The sequence below is a fragment of the Martes martes genome (genome assembly GCF_963455335.1).
Source record: "Martes martes genome assembly, chromosome: 7".
In the NCBI taxonomy this organism is placed as follows: Eukaryota; Metazoa; Chordata; class Mammalia; order Carnivora; family Mustelidae; genus Martes; species Martes martes.
The window spans coordinates 97,173,554-97,194,957 of record NC_137894.1 but is presented as its reverse complement, the minus strand read 5'-3'; the positions used below and the strand labels follow the sequence as shown (position 1 = coordinate 97,194,957).

Here is a 21,404-nt window from a genome sequence, read left to right as displayed (position 1 = left end):
AACCCTAAATTTAAATCTTGGATCTTATAATTTATATAAATTATGGGACCTCTGGCACATTTTCTCATGCTCTGAGTCTTGAACTCCTTATATATTAAAATGTGAATAATAACGTCTACCTCTGAAGAATGGACTTTTAAATGCTTAAATTTATTTAAACTTCAGGTTCAGGGGTGCCTGAATGGCTCAGCTGCCTTTGGCTCAGGTCATGGCTTAGGTCATGATCGCAGGGTCCTGGGATCAGAGTCCTGCATTGGGCTCCCTGCTGTGGGGAGCCTGCTTCTCTCTCCCTCTGCTGCTGCCAACCCCCCCCCCCCCCCGCCGCCCCCGCTCATGCTCTCCTTCACTCAATTTCTCGCTCTCAAATAAATAAATAAATAAAATCTTAAAAATATATAAAAAAATAAACTTCTGATTCAGTGCAGATTTAGATACAGGTGTTGGGATTCTCAGTTCTACTCACAGACCTGTTTCTCAGTTGTATTCTCTGGATATGATCCTCAACCACCACCCCCAATTCTGGGTGTTAATAGAGATGCTTTTCTGGTTTGTAGTTTCCATGGCCCTGTTAGAACCTAACAGGTCTCTGACTACCCAAATAAAAACACTAGCTGTGATATGGTTCTACAGAATTCTTATCTGAATTTTATGTTTCCTGTGCAGATTTTGTAAATCTCTCTCGCCCTTTTCTTGGAAATCATCATATTTTCTAATTCTGGATAGTCTACCTTTGACCACCACCCACTGCATTCTAACTTGTCTGAAAAGTTTTTAGCTGGATGACAAGGTTAGTTCACTTTTTTTTTTTTTTTTTTTTTTACAAGCTATCACCTGAGTTTTTCTCATCATAGACCTCTGGTTTCTACAAGAGCCTGTTTTTCTCTTACCCTCACACCATGCCCCATTATCTTACAAAACATTCCACAGTATTGAGGCACCTGGGTGCCTCAGTCTGTTAAGTGTCTGTCTTCAGTTCAGGTCCTGATATCAGGGTCCTAGGATTGAGCCTCAGGGTTCTAGGATAGAGCCCCACTTCAGGCTCCCTGCTCAGCAGGGAGTCTGCTTCTCCCTCTGCCCTTCCCACTGCTTGTGCACGCTCTTTCTTTCAAATAAATAAAATCTTTTTTTTTAATTCCACAGTATTACGTTATAGAAAATCAATCAGAAGATAACCCTACATTCTAAATTCAGTCCTCTAACTTACTAATTATATGATTTTTGCCAAGTTATTTCACCTACCTGAGACTCAGTTGTTTTTTTTATTTGCAAAAGACTATGTCCAGCCAACTGAAGAAGCTAAAGATCAAATACAATAATGCAGGTAACTGTGCCTTGAAAACTGTAGTTCTATACAGTGCAGAAGGTATTAACATTCAATAAAGAGGCAGTATAGCATAGTGGTGAAGACACAAGAGTCTGAAGTCAAACTGTCAGAGTTGGAATCCTGGCTCTACCATTTTGCTTTGATATTTTATACAGTACCTACTTCATATAATATTAGCTCAGTGACATTAGCTATTATTGTTATTGTTATTATTAAATGCCCACTATGTGGTAGACATTGCACTAGGTGCTAGTAGTGAAAGGGAATCAGGACAGACATGGCTAACATCTTCATCAGAATCCTCTATTTCCTATTCTATATGCTACATTTTTCTAAGTCATTTATGTATTTATGTCTCATATACTTTATAGCAAAAAAAAATCTGAGTAGTAAAGCATTTTCATAGAGCATCAAGACTCCACAATTTCAATATTTCTTTTCTGTGAAAATGTCCAGTGAACACATAGTGACTTTAGTATTTCTTTTCCTAATTCACCACTTAAGTTGAAACTCTTGATGACTTCTGGGTAAACCGTCTGGGACATGTTCCCGTCAAATAGAAATAATCCAGAGCTTATCAATCACCTAAAATGCTAATTAAAAGACAGAGTCCTAGACCCTATTTCAGACCTAATGATTGAAAAGCTCTGACTGACTTGCGGCGACATGGATGGATCTTGAGTGTATTATGCTAGGCGAAATAAACCAGAGAAAGATAAAGACCATATGATTTCATTCATATGTGGAATTTAAGAAACAAAACAAATGAACAAAGGGAAAAAAGAGAGAGAGAGAAACCAAGAAACAGACTCTTAACTATAGAGAACAAATTGATGGTTGGGGGGGGGGGCGGTTGAACAGGTGATGGGAATTAAGGAGCGCACTTCTCATGATGAGCACCTGGTGTTGTATGGAAGTGTTGAATCACTACATTGTACACCTGAAACTAATATTACACTAACTGGAATTAAAATAAAAACTTTTAAAACTTAAAAATAAATAAAATAAAAATAATTTAAATAAAGAAAGGGGAAAAAAAGCCCTAGCTGGAAGATGTGGGATTATACATTTCTAAAAAGTCCCCAGGGTGATTTTTATGCAAATCCCATTTGAGAACCATATCCCCGAGACAGAGAAAACCTCCACTATATAAGAAATCTGTACCCAAAGAAATACTGAAGAATAATGATCCAAAGTTTCACTAAGGAGAAAAATTTTAATCCTTAGAATAAATTTACACATGCGTGTCTTTTAACAGGGCTGAGTCAACAATGCACAGAGATCAAGACCAAAACTGACTTGAACATACACACCTTAACTGGGAGTGTTCAAGAAATTCCTACTCTGGAGGCCAAGGAAAAGGATGGTGGTAGGAGGACACTGAGAAAGCTTACTCATAATTTCATAAGAAGCAAAGAAAACAGTGTTACTGCAATAAGTCACACTTAGTAAAACTGGGGTTTAGTAATCTCAGAAAATGGAACCGCCTTCCCTTAAATTCAGACAGCTAAAGACAGACCTCCTTGGCCAACTCCTCCCACCTACCACAAATCTTGGATAATCTCTCAAATGTAAACCTTGTCTAATGGGAGTAAAGTTGGTCCTGTGACCAATCAGAGAGGCAACGAGAGATAGGGTCTTTTGATAAAAGTCAGGCAAAACCAACCAATTAAAATTTAAATTTATACCTGTTGGTCTGAAGGACAGTTATAGAAGAGATCTCACTGAGACACAGAAGACAATCAAGGAGCTCCAAACTCCTAGTGAATGCAAACTTTCCAAAATAACAAAATACCCACCAAGGAACAGTGACCTAAGATCTGCTCTGGTTCAGATAATAAAATGCCCTGAAAGGTTTTCGTTCCTAAGGTGGTAGTGGGGCTAGTACTGTGACTGGAAGAAAACGGGAGCTTAAGGCAGAAAAAGACGCCCAATCCGCCCACACTATCCGTCCTGAACCAAGTCTGGAGCAGCAGAGCGGGTGGGGCCGCGATCTCTCCTGCATCACTGCGTTCTCTCTTCTCCGCCTGCGTGAGCGCCGCCCACCCACTCGCGGCGTGAACCCACTGGGCCCAGCCTCTCCTCCCCCCCTCCCCTCGGCCTGGTGCTGAATCATGAGTCCAATATCTCCAAAAGGTAAAACCAAAGAACAATGCCACCCTTAGGGCTGGCCTGAATGGGGTACCAGGTGGGGTGGAGCCGCGGCTAGAAACCACAACTTTGCTTCTCTTCCTCCCAAATTCCTCACCCAAGCCCCAGATTAAAACAAGTACTGCAGCGCTGGGGTACTCCCAAGCGGGCACCCCTTCTCCTGGGTTGCTCAGGTCCGCAACGCTCTCACCGGGCCCGGCGCGCTCTGCCTCATTGTTCCAGCACGCCGCCCGCTCGGGAGCCCGCGCCCTGCCAGGCAGAAGGGCTCACAGCTCCCGGGGAAGGGGGTGGAGGCTAGGGATCCTCACCCCCTCGCCCCTCAACCCTCTCGGCCGGATAACAACAGCCCCTGCCTACTCTCATCGCCTTCCTGCCAACCGATCGCTAAAGCGGAACCAACGAGTCCCCCGGAGGCTACCAGCGGGTGCTGTCCAAATGCTGCGAGGAGGCGGACTGGGGGAGGAGGGTGCGGGAGAAGCCGGGGCTCCGGCCTGCGAGAAGCCGCAGCCCTCCCGCACAGCGCGATTCCGGCTACCCCGGTATCACTCGGCCATGCTTTCTCCCGCCCTACAGGGAGCAGCCCGGTTGTGGCCCGTCTCCCAGCCCTGTACTCCGGCGCCGATCAGCCCTTGGCCCGCTTGTCCCCAGAAGCAGAAAGCAGAGGGCCAGTCCCCAGGCAGGCTGCAGAAGTCACCATATGCTACTCACCCCAACTGTTTCTGTCCCTGCGGTTCTTGGCCATGGTGGTCTGGGGACTGGTGGCGGTAAGGCGCTGTCACGGCGCTGGCTCTTCTCCCGGGCCGCAGGTTGCTGGCGGTGGGAGGTTCTGTGCCCGCGCTGGGCGCAGTTCGCTCAGACTCTGAGGATGTTGCTGTGGCGCTGGTGGGAAGGAGTGGGGAGGAGAAGGGAGGAGAAAGCGGATGAACCGAGCTCAGCATCACAAGCCCGAGTTCACACAAATATCAGCGTCACACCCTCCCTACCTCAGCCCACCCCCAGAGCAGGAAGACAGGGACGGACGATGTACTGCAACATTTTCAACGGAAAACACACGTACAAATAAATAGCACCCCCTCACACACACTCTCAAAGAATTTAGCAGCATTCGGCAGTCACAGAAATACACAAACCAATATACTGCATTATTCTGAATGTTCAAATACCTGTTTCCTAGAATAGTTACACATTAGTACAAATAGGCAGGCAACATTTATATAACCAAAGAAATTAAAATAATCTCCCTTTATCTACCAGGCACCATTTCCCCCCATTTTAAAAGCAAGGTCAGGTTGGTAAAGAGGGTATCAATGCATTTTTGTACCTGTAGAGTTTACAGGCCTGCTTTTTAAAATTAGGACAGCAAAATTTAAGATCAAGATCAAGATAAATGAAAGCTGAAGATTCATCATTAATATGTAACTAACTCAATATCTAGTGGGCAAAATTTCCCACTAGATTTGCAGAGAAAAACTCTGGATTTATATTGCCAAATATTTTAAATAAAATCATACTACATAATTTAGGTGAGGCCTGGCAGCCACAAAGGTTGCAGACAATTTTGAATAGGAAGCAAAAGGCAATAAACACTTAAAAGAATGTTCTCAATCTCCCCCTTTCTGCTGATTTCTTCCTCCCTGCCTGCAAACTCAGTTTTCAGTATTCTAGAAACAGTCTTTTCATGCTACTTGACCCTCAGGGTACCATTATCCCATTACTTACACAGTTTTCTCCTGCATTTTGTTGTTGTCCACACTCTGCACATCAGTTTTGCCTACAAGATTACTGCTAGCCTCTTAGTAACCAAATCTTTGATCTCTGCTGATTCTTCATCATAAGCAACTCTTCACTCTATGTTCACTCAATGTAATTTGCTATCATGACTTCAGACAAGACTTCCATCCTGGTAATTCCCAAATCTATGCTTCTAGTCTTAAGATCTCTTAAAGAGAGAAAATCATCATACTAGAACCAAGTTTATAACTGCCTGAGGTCATCTTCGCTTTGTTTTTCTACTGACACTTCAAAATCAACATGTCAAAAACCAGACTACCTCACCCACTACTGCCTAGTCTTATGCATTCTCTATTTCAGTTAATGGTTCTAGTGACCCCAAAGCTGTGAGCACTATAAACCAAGTTTACATTACAGTTTCAATAGAGTTGAATTCCCCAAACACTAATGAAATGACATAGGAAGACAGGAATTATCTCAACCCTATACCTACAAACCAAATTCATAGGCTAAAAAGAAGTGTGTTCTGCTTTTCTTGTATATCTTAACTATAGTTCTCAACACACATTCTAGCCTGATAATCCCTTTCAGCGAATCACATTAAAAAGAACAGATTCCACAGATACAGACACATGCACATTGTATAATTCAATATATTCTTTTTTTTCCTATATGTGGGTCTTTATAATATACATTCTTAACTGAAAAATACATTTTAAAAAACCTCTTTTCTTTGTAATTAATAGGTGATCTGTGGGATAATACTAGAGACTGTGACTATCTTGGCCAAGAACTTCACCCAATGGTTTTAGTATCCATTGATACCTTCACCTGAATCAAGTTTATATTAGTGATTTTTAAATGGTGATTTTTAAGTAATTATATTATTATAATTATTTTACATTTCACAGTTAGTAGCTGACATTCCCTCTCCCGTCTTCGTTGAGAACCACTATAGACTGATGAAATCTAAAGCAAAAAAAAAAAATATTATGTTATTTACCATCATTATTATTTCTAACTCTCAAATTGCCCTAAATTTGGCCAATGGGAGCCCTTTCCATTTACCACTTATGTCCTCTTAACACCTATATGTCTTTGATCAGTTCCTTATTTTCCAGCATAAGAAAATCTTTCAAGGATGCCTGGGTGGCTCAGTGGGTTAAGCCTCTGCCTTTGGCTCAGGTCATGATTCCAGGGTCCTGGGATCGAGTCCTACATCAGGCTCTCTGCTCAGCAAGGAGCCTGCTTCTCTCTCTCTCTCTCTCTCTCTGCCTGCCTCTCTGCGTACCTGTGATCTCTCTCTGTCAAATAAATAAAGAAAAGAAAAGAAAGAAAATCTTTCAAGTTTCCCTTGTATTTTCCCTGCCTCAGAACTAGAATTACCCAATTTCTCCAAGAAGTTCTGGCTCCTGTGAAAAAAGAAATTTAGAAACCAAGATCTGTGTGCTACTTGTGCTCATTGCTAGGAAAAGTTTCACTATTTCTAGACTCTGACAGTAGACATTGTTAGAATATATTTATATTGGAGGGCACCTGCGTGGCTCAGTTGCTTAATCATCTGACTCTTGTTTTAAACTCAGGTCATGATCTCAAGGTCATGTGGTCAAGCCCCGTGTTGGGCTCCATGTTGGGTGTGGAGCCTGCTTAAGACTCTCTCTCTCTGACGGATGGGGTGGCTGGGTTATAGACATTGGGGAGGGTATGTGCTATCGTGAGTGCTGTGAATTGTTTAAGACTGATGATTCACAGACCTGTACCCCTGAAGCAAATAATACATTATATGTTAATTTTAAAAAAAGATTCTCTCTCTGCCTCTTCCCCATTCTAAAAAAAAAAATTTTTTAAACCTTAAGTTTAATCGATTCCAAATAAATACCTCCAACCATATGAAAATACATATATACAGGGTTACTTATCACAGCATCTTATGTAATTGCAAAATACTAGAAACAATATGTAGGAAAGTGGTTGAATATATTAATTACGTCTATACAATGAAATACTATGGTGCTGTAATAAAGAATAAAGATGATCTCTATGAATGGATACAGACCGATTTCCAGAATACACTATTAAATGGAAGGAGGAAAAGTGAAAATGCTTTACCCATCCTCTAAGAAAGAAAAGGATATGAAATAAAAAAGGTATCTGTTCATCTATGCAAAAGAAATACAAGAAAAATAAACCAGAAGCTAATGAGATCAGTTACCTACAGGAGATGGATGGGAATAGGGTGGAAGTAATGGGAGAATGGGAGGAATGGGTAGTAGAGGTGAGGAAGATTGATCTTCCTTAAGTATAACCTTTTTTTCTTTTTTAAGATTTTATTTATTTATTTGACAGAGAGAGATCACAAGTAGGCAGAGAGGCAGGCAGAGAGAAGGGGGGGAGAAGCAGGCTCCCTGCTGAGCAGAGAGCCTGATGTGGGACTTGATCCCAGGACCCTGAGATCATGACCTGAGCTGAAGGCAGCGGCTTAACCCACTGAGCCACCCAGGCGCCCAAGTATAACCTTTTTATATAGCTCTGTTTCTTAGAGCCATGATAATGTTTCACATCCTCCAAAATAAATAATTGAAATCAATAAAGTTATAAGAAGGAAAGGGGGGAGGATAGAATGAACCCTGTGGTGTTGAGTCACAATCTGAAGTATAAGTATGATAGAGTAAAAATACAAATAACTCAACTTTTAAAAATGGGCAGAGGAGCTATTAAATACACATTTCTTCATAGAAGACATACAAATGGCCAATAAACACATGGAAAGATGATTAATATATTTAGTCACTAAGGGAAATGCAAATCAAAACCACAAGGAGGGGCACATGGATGGCATAGTCCGTTAAGCATCCAACTCTTTTGATATCAGCTCAGGTCTTGATCTTGGGGTCATGAGTTCAGGCTTCACACTGGGGTCCATCATGGTAGTGGAGCGTACTTAAAAAAAAAAAACAAAAAACCCACAGTGAAATACTACGTCTTACCTACTAGGATGAAAAAGACAATAACAAGTGTTGGTGAGGATGTGGAGAAATTGCTACACCATACACTGCTGGTGAGAATATAAAATGGTACAGCTGCTTTGGAAAACAGTCTGGCAACTTCTTGAAAAGTTAACCATAGAGTTATTCTATGGCCCAACAATTCCACTCATATATGCCCAAAAGAAATGAAAACAATGTGTATGTCATGTGAAAACTTGTATACAGGAATGTTCATAATAGCATTTTGCATTGGAGACAAAAGATGGAAATAACCTAAATGCCAAATGATTGATAAATGGTTAAACAAAACACTGTATATCTATGCAATGGAATATTATTTGGCCATAAAAAGGAATGAAGTACTGCTATATGCTATACCATGGATCTTGAAAATATTATGCTAACTGAAAGAAGCTAATCACAAAGACCATGTATTATATGATTCCATTTATATGAAAAGTACAGTATTGGTAAATCTATAAAAACAGAAAGTAGATCAATGGTTACCCAGGGCTGGGGAGGGTGGAAGAGAGGTTGAGGAGAAAGTGGAGAGTGATTGCTATTGAGTACAGGTTTCTTTTGGGGGTGATTAAAATTTTTTAAATGTTTGAAATCAGTTGTGTACAACTCCGTGGATACACTAGAAATAACTGAATTATACAATTTAAATTGGTTAATTATATGGCATGGTAATTATGTAACAATAGGCTGCTTTTAAAAAGTTAAGGTCAAGTTTATTTTAAATCAGGAAAGAAAAAAAAAGAGAGAGAGAGAGAGTGGGTTAAGTCTCTGCCTTCGGCTCAGGTCATGATCTCAGGATTCTGGGACCGAGCCCTGCATTGGGATCTCTGCTCAGTGGTTCAGGGCTCTCTGCCTGCCCCTCTGCCTACTTGTGATCTCTCTCTTGTCAAATAAGTAAATAAAATCTTTTTTTAAAAAAAGAAAGAAAGAAAAGGCATTTGTACTTTAGTACTCTAGACTCCTCTCATCCTGACCCAACAGGAATGTCACTTCATAAATTGTTCCCTCCCTCCTATATCCTCAATGCTCCCCCCCCAATTGGTTCCTTCAGCATGCTCATTTCCCCCCTCCTAAAAAGGCTCTCTCGATCTTGTCATTTGCAACAATGTGGATGGACTTACAGGGCATAATGCTAAGTGAAATAAGTCTGATAGAGAAAGACAAATACCATATGATTTCACTCATATGTGGAATTTAAGAAAAAAACAAATGAACAAACAAAAAAGACAAAAACCAGAATCAAATACAGAGAAAAACTGGTGGTTGCCAGAGGGGAGGTTGGGGGAAGTAGATGAAATAAAGGGAATGAAGAGCACACTTCACTTGTTGAGCATTGAGAAATGCATAGAACTGTTGAATCATTACATTGTACACCTGAAATTAATATAACAGTATGTGCTATAATACTTCAATAAAAAAAAGAAAAAATAATAAAATAAAATGTAACCTTCTTAAGAAAGAAAATGGCTCTCTCAATCACAAGTTTCTCCATAGCTGATGCTACAACTTGTTCCTTCCCTGTATAACTATCAATCTGGGAAAAGTATTTAGATCAGTTGGAATGCTTTTGGCTGTAACTCAAAATAGCTTAACACAGAAGGACATTTACTATGACATAATTTTTTTGAAGATGGGTTGGTTCTGTGGTGATTAATTCAGCAGCTCATTATCATCATTGACCATATTAGGACATAGACTTGGCTACTGTAAAAAAATTACAGTGGCTTAAGACAGATATTCATTTCTCTCTCATGATAAAATCTGAACACAAACCTCCAGGGCTAATATGGTGGGTTTGAAATATCAAGGAACCTAAGCTTGGACTTCCATGGTATAATCCATGATGGCTGCTTGGGCATTTGCATCCTTGTTCCAGTCAAATAGAAGGAAAGAAAGGTGTATATTCATTCTAAGGGTACAACTCAGAAGTGCCCTATATCACCGCTACTCAAATACCATTCACCAGTAAATGTGCAACCTATTTGATAAATATATTATGGATATGTGTATCCAGCTAAAATTTAAGAGATCTCATACTAAAGAAAGAAGGGAGGGTACCTGGCTAGCTCAGTTAGAAGAGCATGATCTTGATCTTGGGATCGATGAACCCCATGCTGGATGTAGATATTACTGAAATAAATATTTTTTTTAAAGAAGGGAAATGGATTTTGGAGAATAGCAGCAGACTTTGCCACAAGAACTAAGGTTGAATTTTATCATTCTTAGTGTGTAGACTTATTTTGTAATGTGGGCTCCTATCATTGTGCCAAAATGGCATCTTCCATTCCAGTCACCAGAAGCAGTTAGCCATGTCTAGAAACAAAAAAGTCATGCCTATGCCTTGTGTACCTTGTTAAAAGCAAGGAAGATCTTCCAGAAGCACTCCCACAGACTTTACCTATGTGTTATCTAGAATTGCCAGCCCTTTAGTAAGAGAAAAGAAGATAGGTCAATTGAGATTTATCCTCTAGCATGGGAAGGGGCGGATCTGATGGTCATCTGATGGATACAGACACTCAGAAAAGGTTAAAAAAAATGTGGTTCTGATAATAAGGAAAGAGAAGATAGTTTTGAGCACAAGGCCCAAGGTGATAGTCATAGCTTTCATTTCCCCCTTATCCTCCACTTGTATCTCCTTGATGGGGTGACCCAAAACTTACTTCCATAGGTCCATGACCTTAGTGGCCTTATCTTTACTGGGTTGCTGCAGTTTTGTATTGTTCAATAATGTTAGACACGTGAATTCCAAGAGGCATCTTAGTACATACTGGGGTCTCAGTCATAGTCCTTCTTATTTCTCTGTGGAGCAATAATCAATTCCCCTTGGTAAAGAGGACCAGTTGCCCCAATCGGTACAATGATTCCCCCCTCTAACTGTTGCCCCAATGGTTCGAAGGCCTCATATGGGCCACATGACAGTTTCAGTTTCCTGTTTAATGAAATTGTGACTGGGTTATCTGGGGATAGTATCTGTCCCCTCAGCCTTCAGATCCACCAAGCCCAGTGACTTAAAGACAAAATTGTAGAGACAAAAATTCCTCAAGTGAATTGTGCGGAATAGAAGAGCCACTGCTCCACCCCTTGGTTCCTAGGCCCACATATTCTGAATGTGGGGTAGATAGCAACATATATTGGCTATTGGGTTAAGTCCTATCTTATATCCTCACTGGGTAATCTCCCGGCCAGCATCACAACTGATCCTTCAGTAGGCCTTTCCTCCATTCCCTCAAACTAGCTGTTTCTATGTTATGGGTTTGAGGTAAAACCAGGTAATTCCATGATCATGTTTTCATTGTTCTATTTTCTTCAAAGTAAAATGAATTTCTTGCTTAAATTTAATGTTATAATACATGATGATGCAAAAAGGCATTCTGTAAATCCATGAATTGTGGCAGTAGTACAGAAAAAACTTTCCAGGCAAGCAACATAAACCTGTATCCCTGAGGATGAATCCCTCTTCTCTCCATAATGGAAGGGACCTAGTATAATAAACTGCCACCAGGTGGTTGACTGGTCTGTCTAGGAAATACTGTCATACTGGGGCCCAGGCCCAATAGCCCTGTTTTTAGCAGGTTAAACACTCCACAGTGGCAGTAACTATTATCCTTGGCAGGTAGAAGTCCATGCTACTGAATCCACATTTGGCCTCCATTCCTTCTGTACATGGCCCCATTGAACTAGCAACAAAGTGATTAGGTAGAGGCTGACATCTGTAGGATAGATCATCTTGTAAACCTGATTATTGGAATGAATTCCCTCTTGTGGGCAGATATGTGGTTCACAGATATTTTCACATTCTGAGTCCATTTTGAGAATCTATCTGTATTATCTCTCCCACAGACTTCCTTGTCTCAGATATTCCTCCTTCCGAGTTAACTGCCCACCTCCTGGCCACTTTACATTCAGACAGATCTATACTTCAGGCCACCTCTCCTTCCTAGCAAAGAGGACAACCAGATGTTCTATTCAATGTTATGCCAATGGGAAGAGTTTCTCAAAACCACCTCATTATGGGTAGGACCATAATTCAGAGGCTGAATTCAACTAGAATGCTTCTAGTTGGTGTTAGTATATATCATGAAGACCATTAATAAATCAGGTGCAAGCTTTTCCTTCCTTCGCTAAATGACCATGAGCCCATGGAATATGTTTAAAAAAAAAAGTGGCAAAGAAGTAGGGACAGGTACAGAGAAAGTCTGTTCATGTAATTTATACATGCCTTCCATATCAGCTCAGGTCACCCCAGTATATGACTTTTCATTTGACAATGAAATTCTGCTGCCCATGTTCAATTTAGATAACACCCAGTTCCTAAAGAGGAATTCACATCACACGGTCACTTAGTATCCCACAGTCAAGTGTTTAGTTTCTGCCAAGGCTTGGTAGCAAGCCAAGGGTTACCTTTCAAATGGAGAATAGCTGTCAGGAGATGAGGGCATGTTCTTATTCCAAAACCCTATCAAGGCAGCTTGTGCCAATAACCTGGACGATCTGTAGGGCATTCTGTTTCTCCAAGTCATAGGAAAAGCTGGCAGTCATATAGTTTACATGGTAGATGGGTCAGAGTGCAGCACATGCAGTTGGTGGCTTTGAAATCCAAACAGGCCAAGCAAGCACTGTGTATTGTTCTTTAAGGTGTGTGATGGAAGGTGGAGCACAATAACTCCACTGTCAGAAATTTTACTATTGCACAGGTCCCTGAACTGGGTTTATTTCTGATCCTCTGATAGAAGGGTCTTTTTAAGGTATCTAGGGCAATTGCTACTTCCTGTTCACCTATCAGTTTGTACCACATCATCAAGTTTATAGAGTAACAGGATGTTCTATTGAGTAACAAGAAAACAAAGATCCCTCTGGGATGATGCCATATTATAACTGAAGTGTTTACAAAGACCTGAGGTAAGACAATGACAGTGCTATCCCAGTCATGTGAAGGCAAGCTGCTTCTGATCATTTCTTTTGAAGGGAACTTAAATCTGCATTCTAGGTTTCAAGTCAATAGCTACATTCTAGGTGCCATGGGCCATGCTGATTTGCTCTAGTAAAGACTTCACATGGAGAAATACAACTATGAGGCTTCTCCCTCAATTAAGGGTTACAGTTTAAGAATTGGGTGATATATATTGAATCGCCATTACAGTGACTTGAGTTACTGCTCATCAGACCTAAAATCTTCCTGCTTACATATATCAAGTAGCACTTCAGTGGACTGTTGGTTTCATGCATTCCTTGACATTGATGATCATACAGAACCATCAAAGATCCTTGTAGTCAAACACCCTGAATATCGCTTCCTCTTGAGGTTTATCATGGTAATTGCACTGAACGTGTCTTTGACAGTTAAGTCTCACCCTGTCTCTACCAGGATCTCAGTATTCCCACCGAAATCATGGATCCTGATATCATTTGGGCAGCTCCATTATCAATTCCAACCAATTAGGACAGCCACCAAAATTTTTTTCAAAGGATATCTGTGGCTCTTTACTCAATGCCTTGATAAGCTAAATTTTATGGGCCATTATAGGGATGGTATGGATAGAGCATTGCTAAGCAGGATGCACATAATAGGGCAAGTCCACCATTCCCATCTCCCTGAATCTTCAGATTCCTTCCTCTACAGTATACCCTGGAAGTTCTGTCATTTCAGTGTATAGACTATCAGCTTCAAGTAAGCAAATCAGAAAGACCATCAGCTGCTCAAGTCAACCTGAATCACAGGTAAGTATTTGGCAAGATCCTGTAATTCCTTCAGTGCATAAGTTTTCTCCTCAAGAACAGGTCCTGTCCTTCTCCATCAGAGCTACACTAAAATCTCTCTTTTTTAAAGTTTTCATATAAATTCCAGTTAACATATGGTATAATATTAGTTTCAGGTGTACAATATAGTGATTCATTACTTCCATACATCTGGTGCTCATCTCAAGTGCTCTCCTTAATGCCCATCACCTATTTGAAATGTAACTCTTGTTCGAAGTTCTCAGCCTCATTTATATCTACCCAAATGATCCATTCCCTGGTGCAGGGTCCCAATACTTCTCTACCAGGGCTCTTACCTTAGCATAACAGATCTAGGTCTCACATTTAATTAATGCTGCAGCTTGATAGCCTTTACTATTCTGCCATGGGCTTGATTCTCAGCCATTATCTTCCCTGCAGCTACATCAGAAATGTTTCTTCAAAGCTGTCATAGAAGCTTTTTGATTTTCTACTCATGCCTTAAGTTTGGAATTCAGGCCATTTGTCCTTTTTTCTCATGTATTCTCTCAGAGGCAATCAGAGCAAATGACCCCATGATTTTAGTAATCATCACTATCAAAGCTGCTAAGTGTAAGAGATTGGTCTCCCAATGCTGTGCCCTCCATCAGCACTCCATCTCTTGCCACTACCAATGGTTATTTCAGTAATTGTGGTGTCATTGTTTCATTTTCCGTGGCAAGAGATTTATGCATGTAATCATCAGATTATGTGAGTAATACCATCCCACAAAGCAAGGGTTTCTTTCCTGAGGCTTCTTCCAATTCCCGTAATTATCAATCAGGGTTCTGGCAAGAAAGATAGAGTGCAGGAAGAGAATCTAATGAAAGGACTATTTATAAAAATGAGGACAGGGTTAAAGGAACCAATAAGGGATAGTGAAACACCATGAGACTAGCAACAGGGGGATGCCCTTATCATACACATCTTAAAGGGGCAAGGAAAAAGAGAGCTAGTTAGATAAGAGTGATACAGCTGTAGGATTGGACCACAGCCATGCAAGATAGTCTCTTCTATACATTAGGGCTTCTTGGAAAACTAGTTTATATGAGGTGCAAGCAAACTTTAAGCATCCTTTCTGAATGTTATTATACTGTGAGGAAATCAACAAGGAACAACAGGATTATTTATAACTTACATTCTTTCTTAGCTACTAAATTTGCAGGTAGAACCAAGCTGAGAACCGAATACGGGAACCCTGCTACCAGTCTTCATAAAAACCTAAAATCCACCCTGGGAATCAAGGTTAATAAAAAAAGCATTTTAACATATCAGATGATCATTTCAAGCTGGATTAAAAAAAAGGAATGCGCATTGCCTTCCTCAACTCTTTTTTTATTTTTAAAAAATCTTATTTACTCTTATATTTTTAAAAGATTTCATTTTTAAGTAATTCCCAAGTGGGGCTCAAACCTACAACCCTGAGATCAAATGTCACAAGCTCCACTGACGGAACCAGCCAGGCACCCCCAATTCTTTTTTTAAAACTCTCATCATAATGACCTGATACTGATTCTGAATGAAATACATGTTCTACTCTGTCCAGAATTTGAAATAGAACTCTTCTATACTTTGAAAACACGGCTCATCAATAGACAACTGACCCTAACTAGTAACAGAAAGAATAGTTGAACTATTTGAAAATCTAAATCATAATTGTGGCAGATGTCTCCCAAAATTTAATTAATTGATATCTAACAAATCCATGGAGCAATAAACTCAATCACCCAGAGTAACATTTTGCAACTAGGTGATGCTGGGAGGTTCATCAGGAGATTATATAGGTTAAGCCTATATGTTTCATACACAAAAATTATTGTCCTCATGCTCTGTTCTGTCACACTTAAGAGTTTTAATTAGCCTTTCTGTCTTAGCTAGTAACTTGTGAACCTTACCTAGGTAGAAGTTAAAAAAATTTTATGTCCCCGTTTTTGTTTTTGTTTTTGTTTTCAGTACTGGATAAAGTTGAAGCCAGAAACCACAGATTATAATTAGCACTTTACTGAAGAACCTTTATAGGCCATTATGTAGATAAGAATAAAACCTGGAAGATATTTACATGTCAGATATCATAAAGACAGAAAAAGTACATGATATTGAAGCTGGGATGAAGGGCCTATCAGACTATATTTATTCTTATTCCATACCTTGTTATAGTATTGTGTAGTTTGTAAGAAACTCTCCTGTGAGCTACAATTTTTTAATTATTATTTTCATTATATTACATTATTTTTCAAAGATTTTTAAAAAGCTTTTATTTATTTGAGAGAGAGAGAGAGTGAGAGCAAGCACAAAGGGAGAAGGAGAAGCAGACTCCCCGCTGAGCAAGGAGGCCCCCTTGGAACTCCATCCCAGGACCCTGAGATCCTGGCCTGAGCCAAAGGCAGATGCTTAACCAACTGAGCCATTCAGGTGCCCCACATTATTTCTTTTTATTATCGAAACTATGTGCTTGATTGTCTAGGCTGTAAAATTAAATTTATGTACCATATGTTTATTTTATGGAAACTGAACTTGAATTTCTCTGCCAACCATGTAATATTTAACTCACTAGCTATGAATTCACTGATCTTGTTTAAATGAACTCAACCAGTATTTTTAAATCCTTAAGATTCTTTTGGAGCTGGAATAAAGCAAATGTTTTCCTCTTTGCATCAATTGTGGTACAAGTAATGATTATAACAGACACATTTTTTAACTACCACGTAGAATTTCAATTTTTTCCATGCTATCCACCTCCGGGTTGATGGTCAAAGCATATGGATCTGCCATTACTGGCAACATAAAAACATCTGCACTCCGGAGTCCTGTTGAAGCCTATGACCTCAAACTTTTTATTGCCTGATTCATATCAAACACTGTGTTTCAAGAATAGCATGCTTGAAGGATTATCAGATATTTATCCTTGTTTCAAACTGGGAATTCAGAGTTTCCAATTTATGAAGGCTCACGAGGTAAACTTTTCTAAAGTCTTCATATCAGGACAGGATGTGTTTCTCTTGATCAACTGCTTCATTGTGATCTCAAAAACACTATAAAACCCTCTGCTTTGACCAATTTGCTTCATTGTTCTGGTATCCCATTTTCCCTCTCTTTAGCAGCATACCTAGTTCTTCATTTATTTATTTTTACCTTGTGGTATAGTACGTATTTTCTGTATGATGCCTCAAATTCTCTGGAATAACTCAAGTATAAATAAGTAAGAATAAATTTCAGACTAGAGAAAGGATCAATGCTTATAGGGTCAAAGGAAGAAAGAAAGAATCTACGACAGTAAACAAGTACTAGGATACCAATAGAACATTTGAAAAGATTTTGAGTCATTGAAGCCAAAAGTATGTGCCCACCAAAACAAGTGCCAAGAAGCTTTGAAAGAAGGAACTGTTCTTCAACAATTTTTTCAATGCAGCAAACACATAGGCTTTGTCCATAGAGCATGTACGTCTGAGCTTACTTATGTTCCCTAAATAAGTGCCCTTTGTGCACAAAGCACAAGAAAATACATATATTCCTTGTCCTGTTAAGGTATAAATTTAATTTCTACATTATACAGTTAATTATAATGGTCACCAACAAGGAGTGTATTGCCCAAGAACAGAATTGAATTGGATGTTCAAAACCACAAGCCAACCATCTGCAACCTGCTCTTCTGTGATTTTTCAGTTACTAAATGCATTGGCTGAGTGTTATCTGGCTTTTCTGTTCAAAACCTCTACTGAACTCTAAAAATACCTTTGCCAGTATACATAAATCTGGCAACTTTATTTCTATTTTCAGAACAGGGCTGGACCCGAAACTGCAAAATAGCTTGTGAAACACCATCCAAATTACTTCCTCGAACTCCTGTTCCATTTACCATTATCAAATGGAAGAGTATAACCTCTTCCATTTGATAACCCTCTTTATAATCCTGTAAAATGCCTTATAAACACTATCTTGGATGTCAGATGCAAAACCTTATCCTCTTCAAGCTGCAGATAACGATACTGCGATACTGCCAAATATGATGTCTTGTCCCAGATCACATACTGAGAAGGTAAGTAGATTCAGAATCCCATTGCGGTCTCTGCTTTTGTTTTCGCTTCTACAGAACACCCGGTCTCATTCAAGGAGCACTCCCCGCGGTGAGGCACGGCGTGGTGCCCGACAGGGATAAAGGCCACTGAGACTTTCTGGGAATTCAGGCTTGCAGAAATGTCGTGGAAAAAACTCAGCAGAAGACAGGTTGTGCAGGTGTGCAGGGAAGCCTCAAACTGGTACCACTGGGAATGATTTGCAAAACAGGAAGGTGCAGTAGGGTGTGCCGCGGCGTAGTTAACCCGGCACTCCCCCACCTCCTTCCCTGGCGCCCCACGGCCAGGTTACTTCTGGCCCAGTGCCCTCAGCGTACCTTTTCCGTGTTGAACTGGAAAGGCTGCCCTCGTGCCCACCCTTGTCCCTATACCCGTCACCCTCCAAATTTACCTGACGCACCTGGGGGCGGTTTAGCGGAGGCCCGTCGGTTCAAGAATGCCCGCGGGCGTCCGTAATCTCCGCGGGTAGCACAGCCCGGGCCCCGAACGGACGCGCCCGGCCGGGGGGCACGGCGGCCTGGCGGCCGGGAGGGTGTCGTGTCCCGACCAGGCCTCAGGGCGGCACTCTGGTCCCGCGGCCGGCGCGCTCGGGCGGGCCGCTGGGCGCCGACCCACGCTGGCCGGGAACGTTTCACCCGGTGACGCAGCCCCGGGTGGGGGACGTGGTGCGGCGGCGGCGGCGGCGGCGGCGACGGTACGCGCCTCCGCCGCCTGCGAGAGGACGTGCGGTGCGGCGGGAGGCGGCGGCGCCGAGACCTGGAGTGGCCGGCGGGCGCCGGGAAAGCGGGACGCGGGCGCCGGCGAGGAAGTAGGTCCCGGACTCGGCGCTCAACAAAGAGCGGGGCCGCCCCCCTCGGATACCGAGCGGGCGGCGGGCTCCCGGCGGGCGGGGAGACCCGCCGGGCTGTCGCGGGTGGCCGGGAGGGGGAAGGGCAGCGACCTGGCCGCGACTGCGGGGAGCCGGGGACCCTCCTAGGCCCGCTTGTCCGCGGCCCCCGGCGGGGCGGAAGGGAAGGGGCTGGGGCGCTCGGGGTTGTAGTGGTTGCTTGTCCCTCGTGCAGGCGGACCTGCGGGCAGAGGCTCCATGTTGGGAAGCGGCGCCGCTCGTCCTCGTTAGCGGGAATCAGGGCGCCGCGGGCTGAGCCGGCGGGGGCCGGGCCCTGAGCGAAGATGGAGGCCCCGCTGCGGCCTGCCGCGGACATCCTGAGGCGGAACCCGCAGCAGGACTACGAGCTCGTCCAGAGGGTCGGCAGCGGCACCTACGGGGACGTCTACAAGGTGAGGCAGGCCGGGCCCGGAGCCGGGCTCCTTTCCTGAGGTCGGCTGGCTCCCGGGAATAGGGCCACTTTCTGGCGGAGTATGAGACGTGGGGAAGATGCCTTTATTGTTGCATCTGGGGGATGTAGCGGCCTGGGTTCCTTTTTAACTCAGCTCAAAGCACCCTGTATTCATTGCTTCCTCTGATCGCCACCAACACACAAAACTAACCACACCTTTGCAAACCACGGTGGTACTGTGTGTGTGTGTGTGTGTGTGTGTGTGTGTGTGGTATAAAGGCTTTTTATGTCTTTTTTGTGGCATTGAGGGAAGTTCGAATCTGCTTTTAGAGTTGCACATGAGGATGTGCTAGTCTTAGCATGGAAAAATGCTTCATGGAAGACAGTAGATGAGAAAGAATATTGACATTAGGCATTTGCATTTAAAGAAAAAATTCTTAAGTGGATGAGCTTGATTTAAAAAGTCATTATGAAACCAAGTCTGTCAATTTTAATTGTAAGCAATGTAATACCAATTAAAATGATGTGTCCACAGACATTATTCTATGGAGAATTCTGCTTTTCCTGGAAGATGTTTCATCATTTGTATTTGGTTGATTTTTTCCCCCCTACTTTAGCAGTTCCTCTCTCAGGGATTTAGAGCATTCCATGACCAAGAGGGGGTAGAAGCTGTTGTCTTTTTAATTGTGCTCTTTTGCATTATTTGAGACAAATGGGGATGGGAAGTTACTTTTAATTTGGGATTAAAGAAAAATTATGGAGAAACAAACTGAATTCTGTAAATCCATTGAGTTCTTGAAGGATTAAAAAGAAAGAAGATTGTTTCAGATTGTTTTATGCTTTTTGTTTTCTATTTTAAAGGAGCGCTAATGCAATTCATATGGCTATATTAAGGGACATTTCCTTTGATTTTTGCAACAGTTTGTTTATTGGGTTTAATCATGATATATGTTCCATTATTCCAAACAACACTTCTGCATATAGCTGAAATGGCCTCCTTTCATATGGGTAATTTATTGTCGACTCCTCTGGGGTATGTTATTGTATTGCACAGATGGTAAAATGTAAAGAAAACATCCTTTTTTCCCCTCCTTTTCTGCTTTTATTATTTCATTAAAAGTAATGATGCCAAGTGTTATATGACAACTCTAGTACTGTGACATTTTACTGAAATGGACTGTGATGGATAGACTTTTTATTCGTTAAAAGGGCATTTGAATCTTCTGTGTAGGCACTGTTCTAGGTATGGGGTGGTGAACTATAAGGAAAGTCCCAATTCTTGCCCTGTGAATGCCTTTGAATTCAAAGTGGATAATAATGACAGAATCCTCTTTATGTAGAATTGGAGGTAATTAACTCTTCATTGTTTAGGTATGGATTAGCCATTTTGTGGAATGCTCTTTAAAAAGTTGAAATTCCTCTTTTGCCTTCTCAGTCCTATTTTTTAGTCATTTTTATCTTATGATTCACTATGTATTAGATCAGCTCAGTTCATGTTAGTGAAATAGTCTAAATTCCAGTTCTTGTATATTTTATTTTCTCCCTCTACAAGAAAATTTAAAGTGCCATCCCCACAAAAATCTCAAGATTTCCACTTAAAAAAAATAAGTATAATAACTATAGCAATTCTCTGGAGAATGATTTTATTCTTGCCAGGAAAAGCAAAGGGTTACAACCCTTAGAGGGAAAACTAGTGCTTGTCTTTGACCCTGGAGCCTCCCTGCCTTGTGTCTCTCTTCCACAGCTCCTAAATGGAGGATCAGTGACTGAATATTTATCATACCTCATCTTCCCCTCCCCACCCCCAGCCCCATCTCTTTCCTCACCACATTCATGCCCTCTCACACTCACATATATACTCTTGGCCAGCCTCTGATTCCTAAATATCCTCAAAATCCTGGTTCCTTGTCTTTTGTTTTCCTTTTTTTCTAATTACCTGGAATCACCTGCAACCCCACCTTCAAATGTTGCTATCTTACCTGTCCTCGAAAACCTTCCTCATAGGCTCCTCCAGGAAGCCCCAGCTCTTCCCCTTTCTCGCTCCCCTCTGTTACTTTCCCCTCTTCAATCTGTTCTAGCTACACTG

At 41.5% G+C, this 21,404-nt stretch overlaps 2 protein-coding genes across 3 annotated transcripts in view; one reads left to right on the top strand and one right to left on the bottom strand.

Moving 5' to 3' along the window:
- ATL1 (atlastin GTPase 1) overlaps nucleotides 1–4,217 on the bottom strand; it is a gene marked incomplete at both ends in the record, with an annotated part of 61,472 nt that extends 57,255 nt beyond the window's left edge. For both annotated transcript variants that reach the window (XM_080807618.1, XM_080807617.1), the window contains one exon: nucleotides 4,184–4,217. In XM_080807618.1, the coding sequence (XP_080663744.1) occupies nucleotides 4,184–4,217 (34 nt within the window). The remainder of the gene's footprint in view (nucleotides 1–4,183) is intronic.
- A 14,482-nt stretch (nucleotides 4,218–18,699) lies between these two features.
- MAP4K5 (mitogen-activated protein kinase kinase kinase kinase 5) overlaps nucleotides 18,700–21,404 on the top strand; it is a 113,146-nt gene continuing 110,441 nt past the window's right edge. The window contains exons 1-2 of the mRNA XM_080807907.1: nucleotides 18,700–18,849; nucleotides 19,103–19,319. Coding sequence (XP_080664033.1) covers nucleotides 19,212–19,319 — 108 coding nt within the window. The 5' untranslated portion in view covers nucleotides 18,700–18,849; nucleotides 19,103–19,211. The remainder of the gene's footprint in view (nucleotides 18,850–19,102; nucleotides 19,320–21,404) is intronic.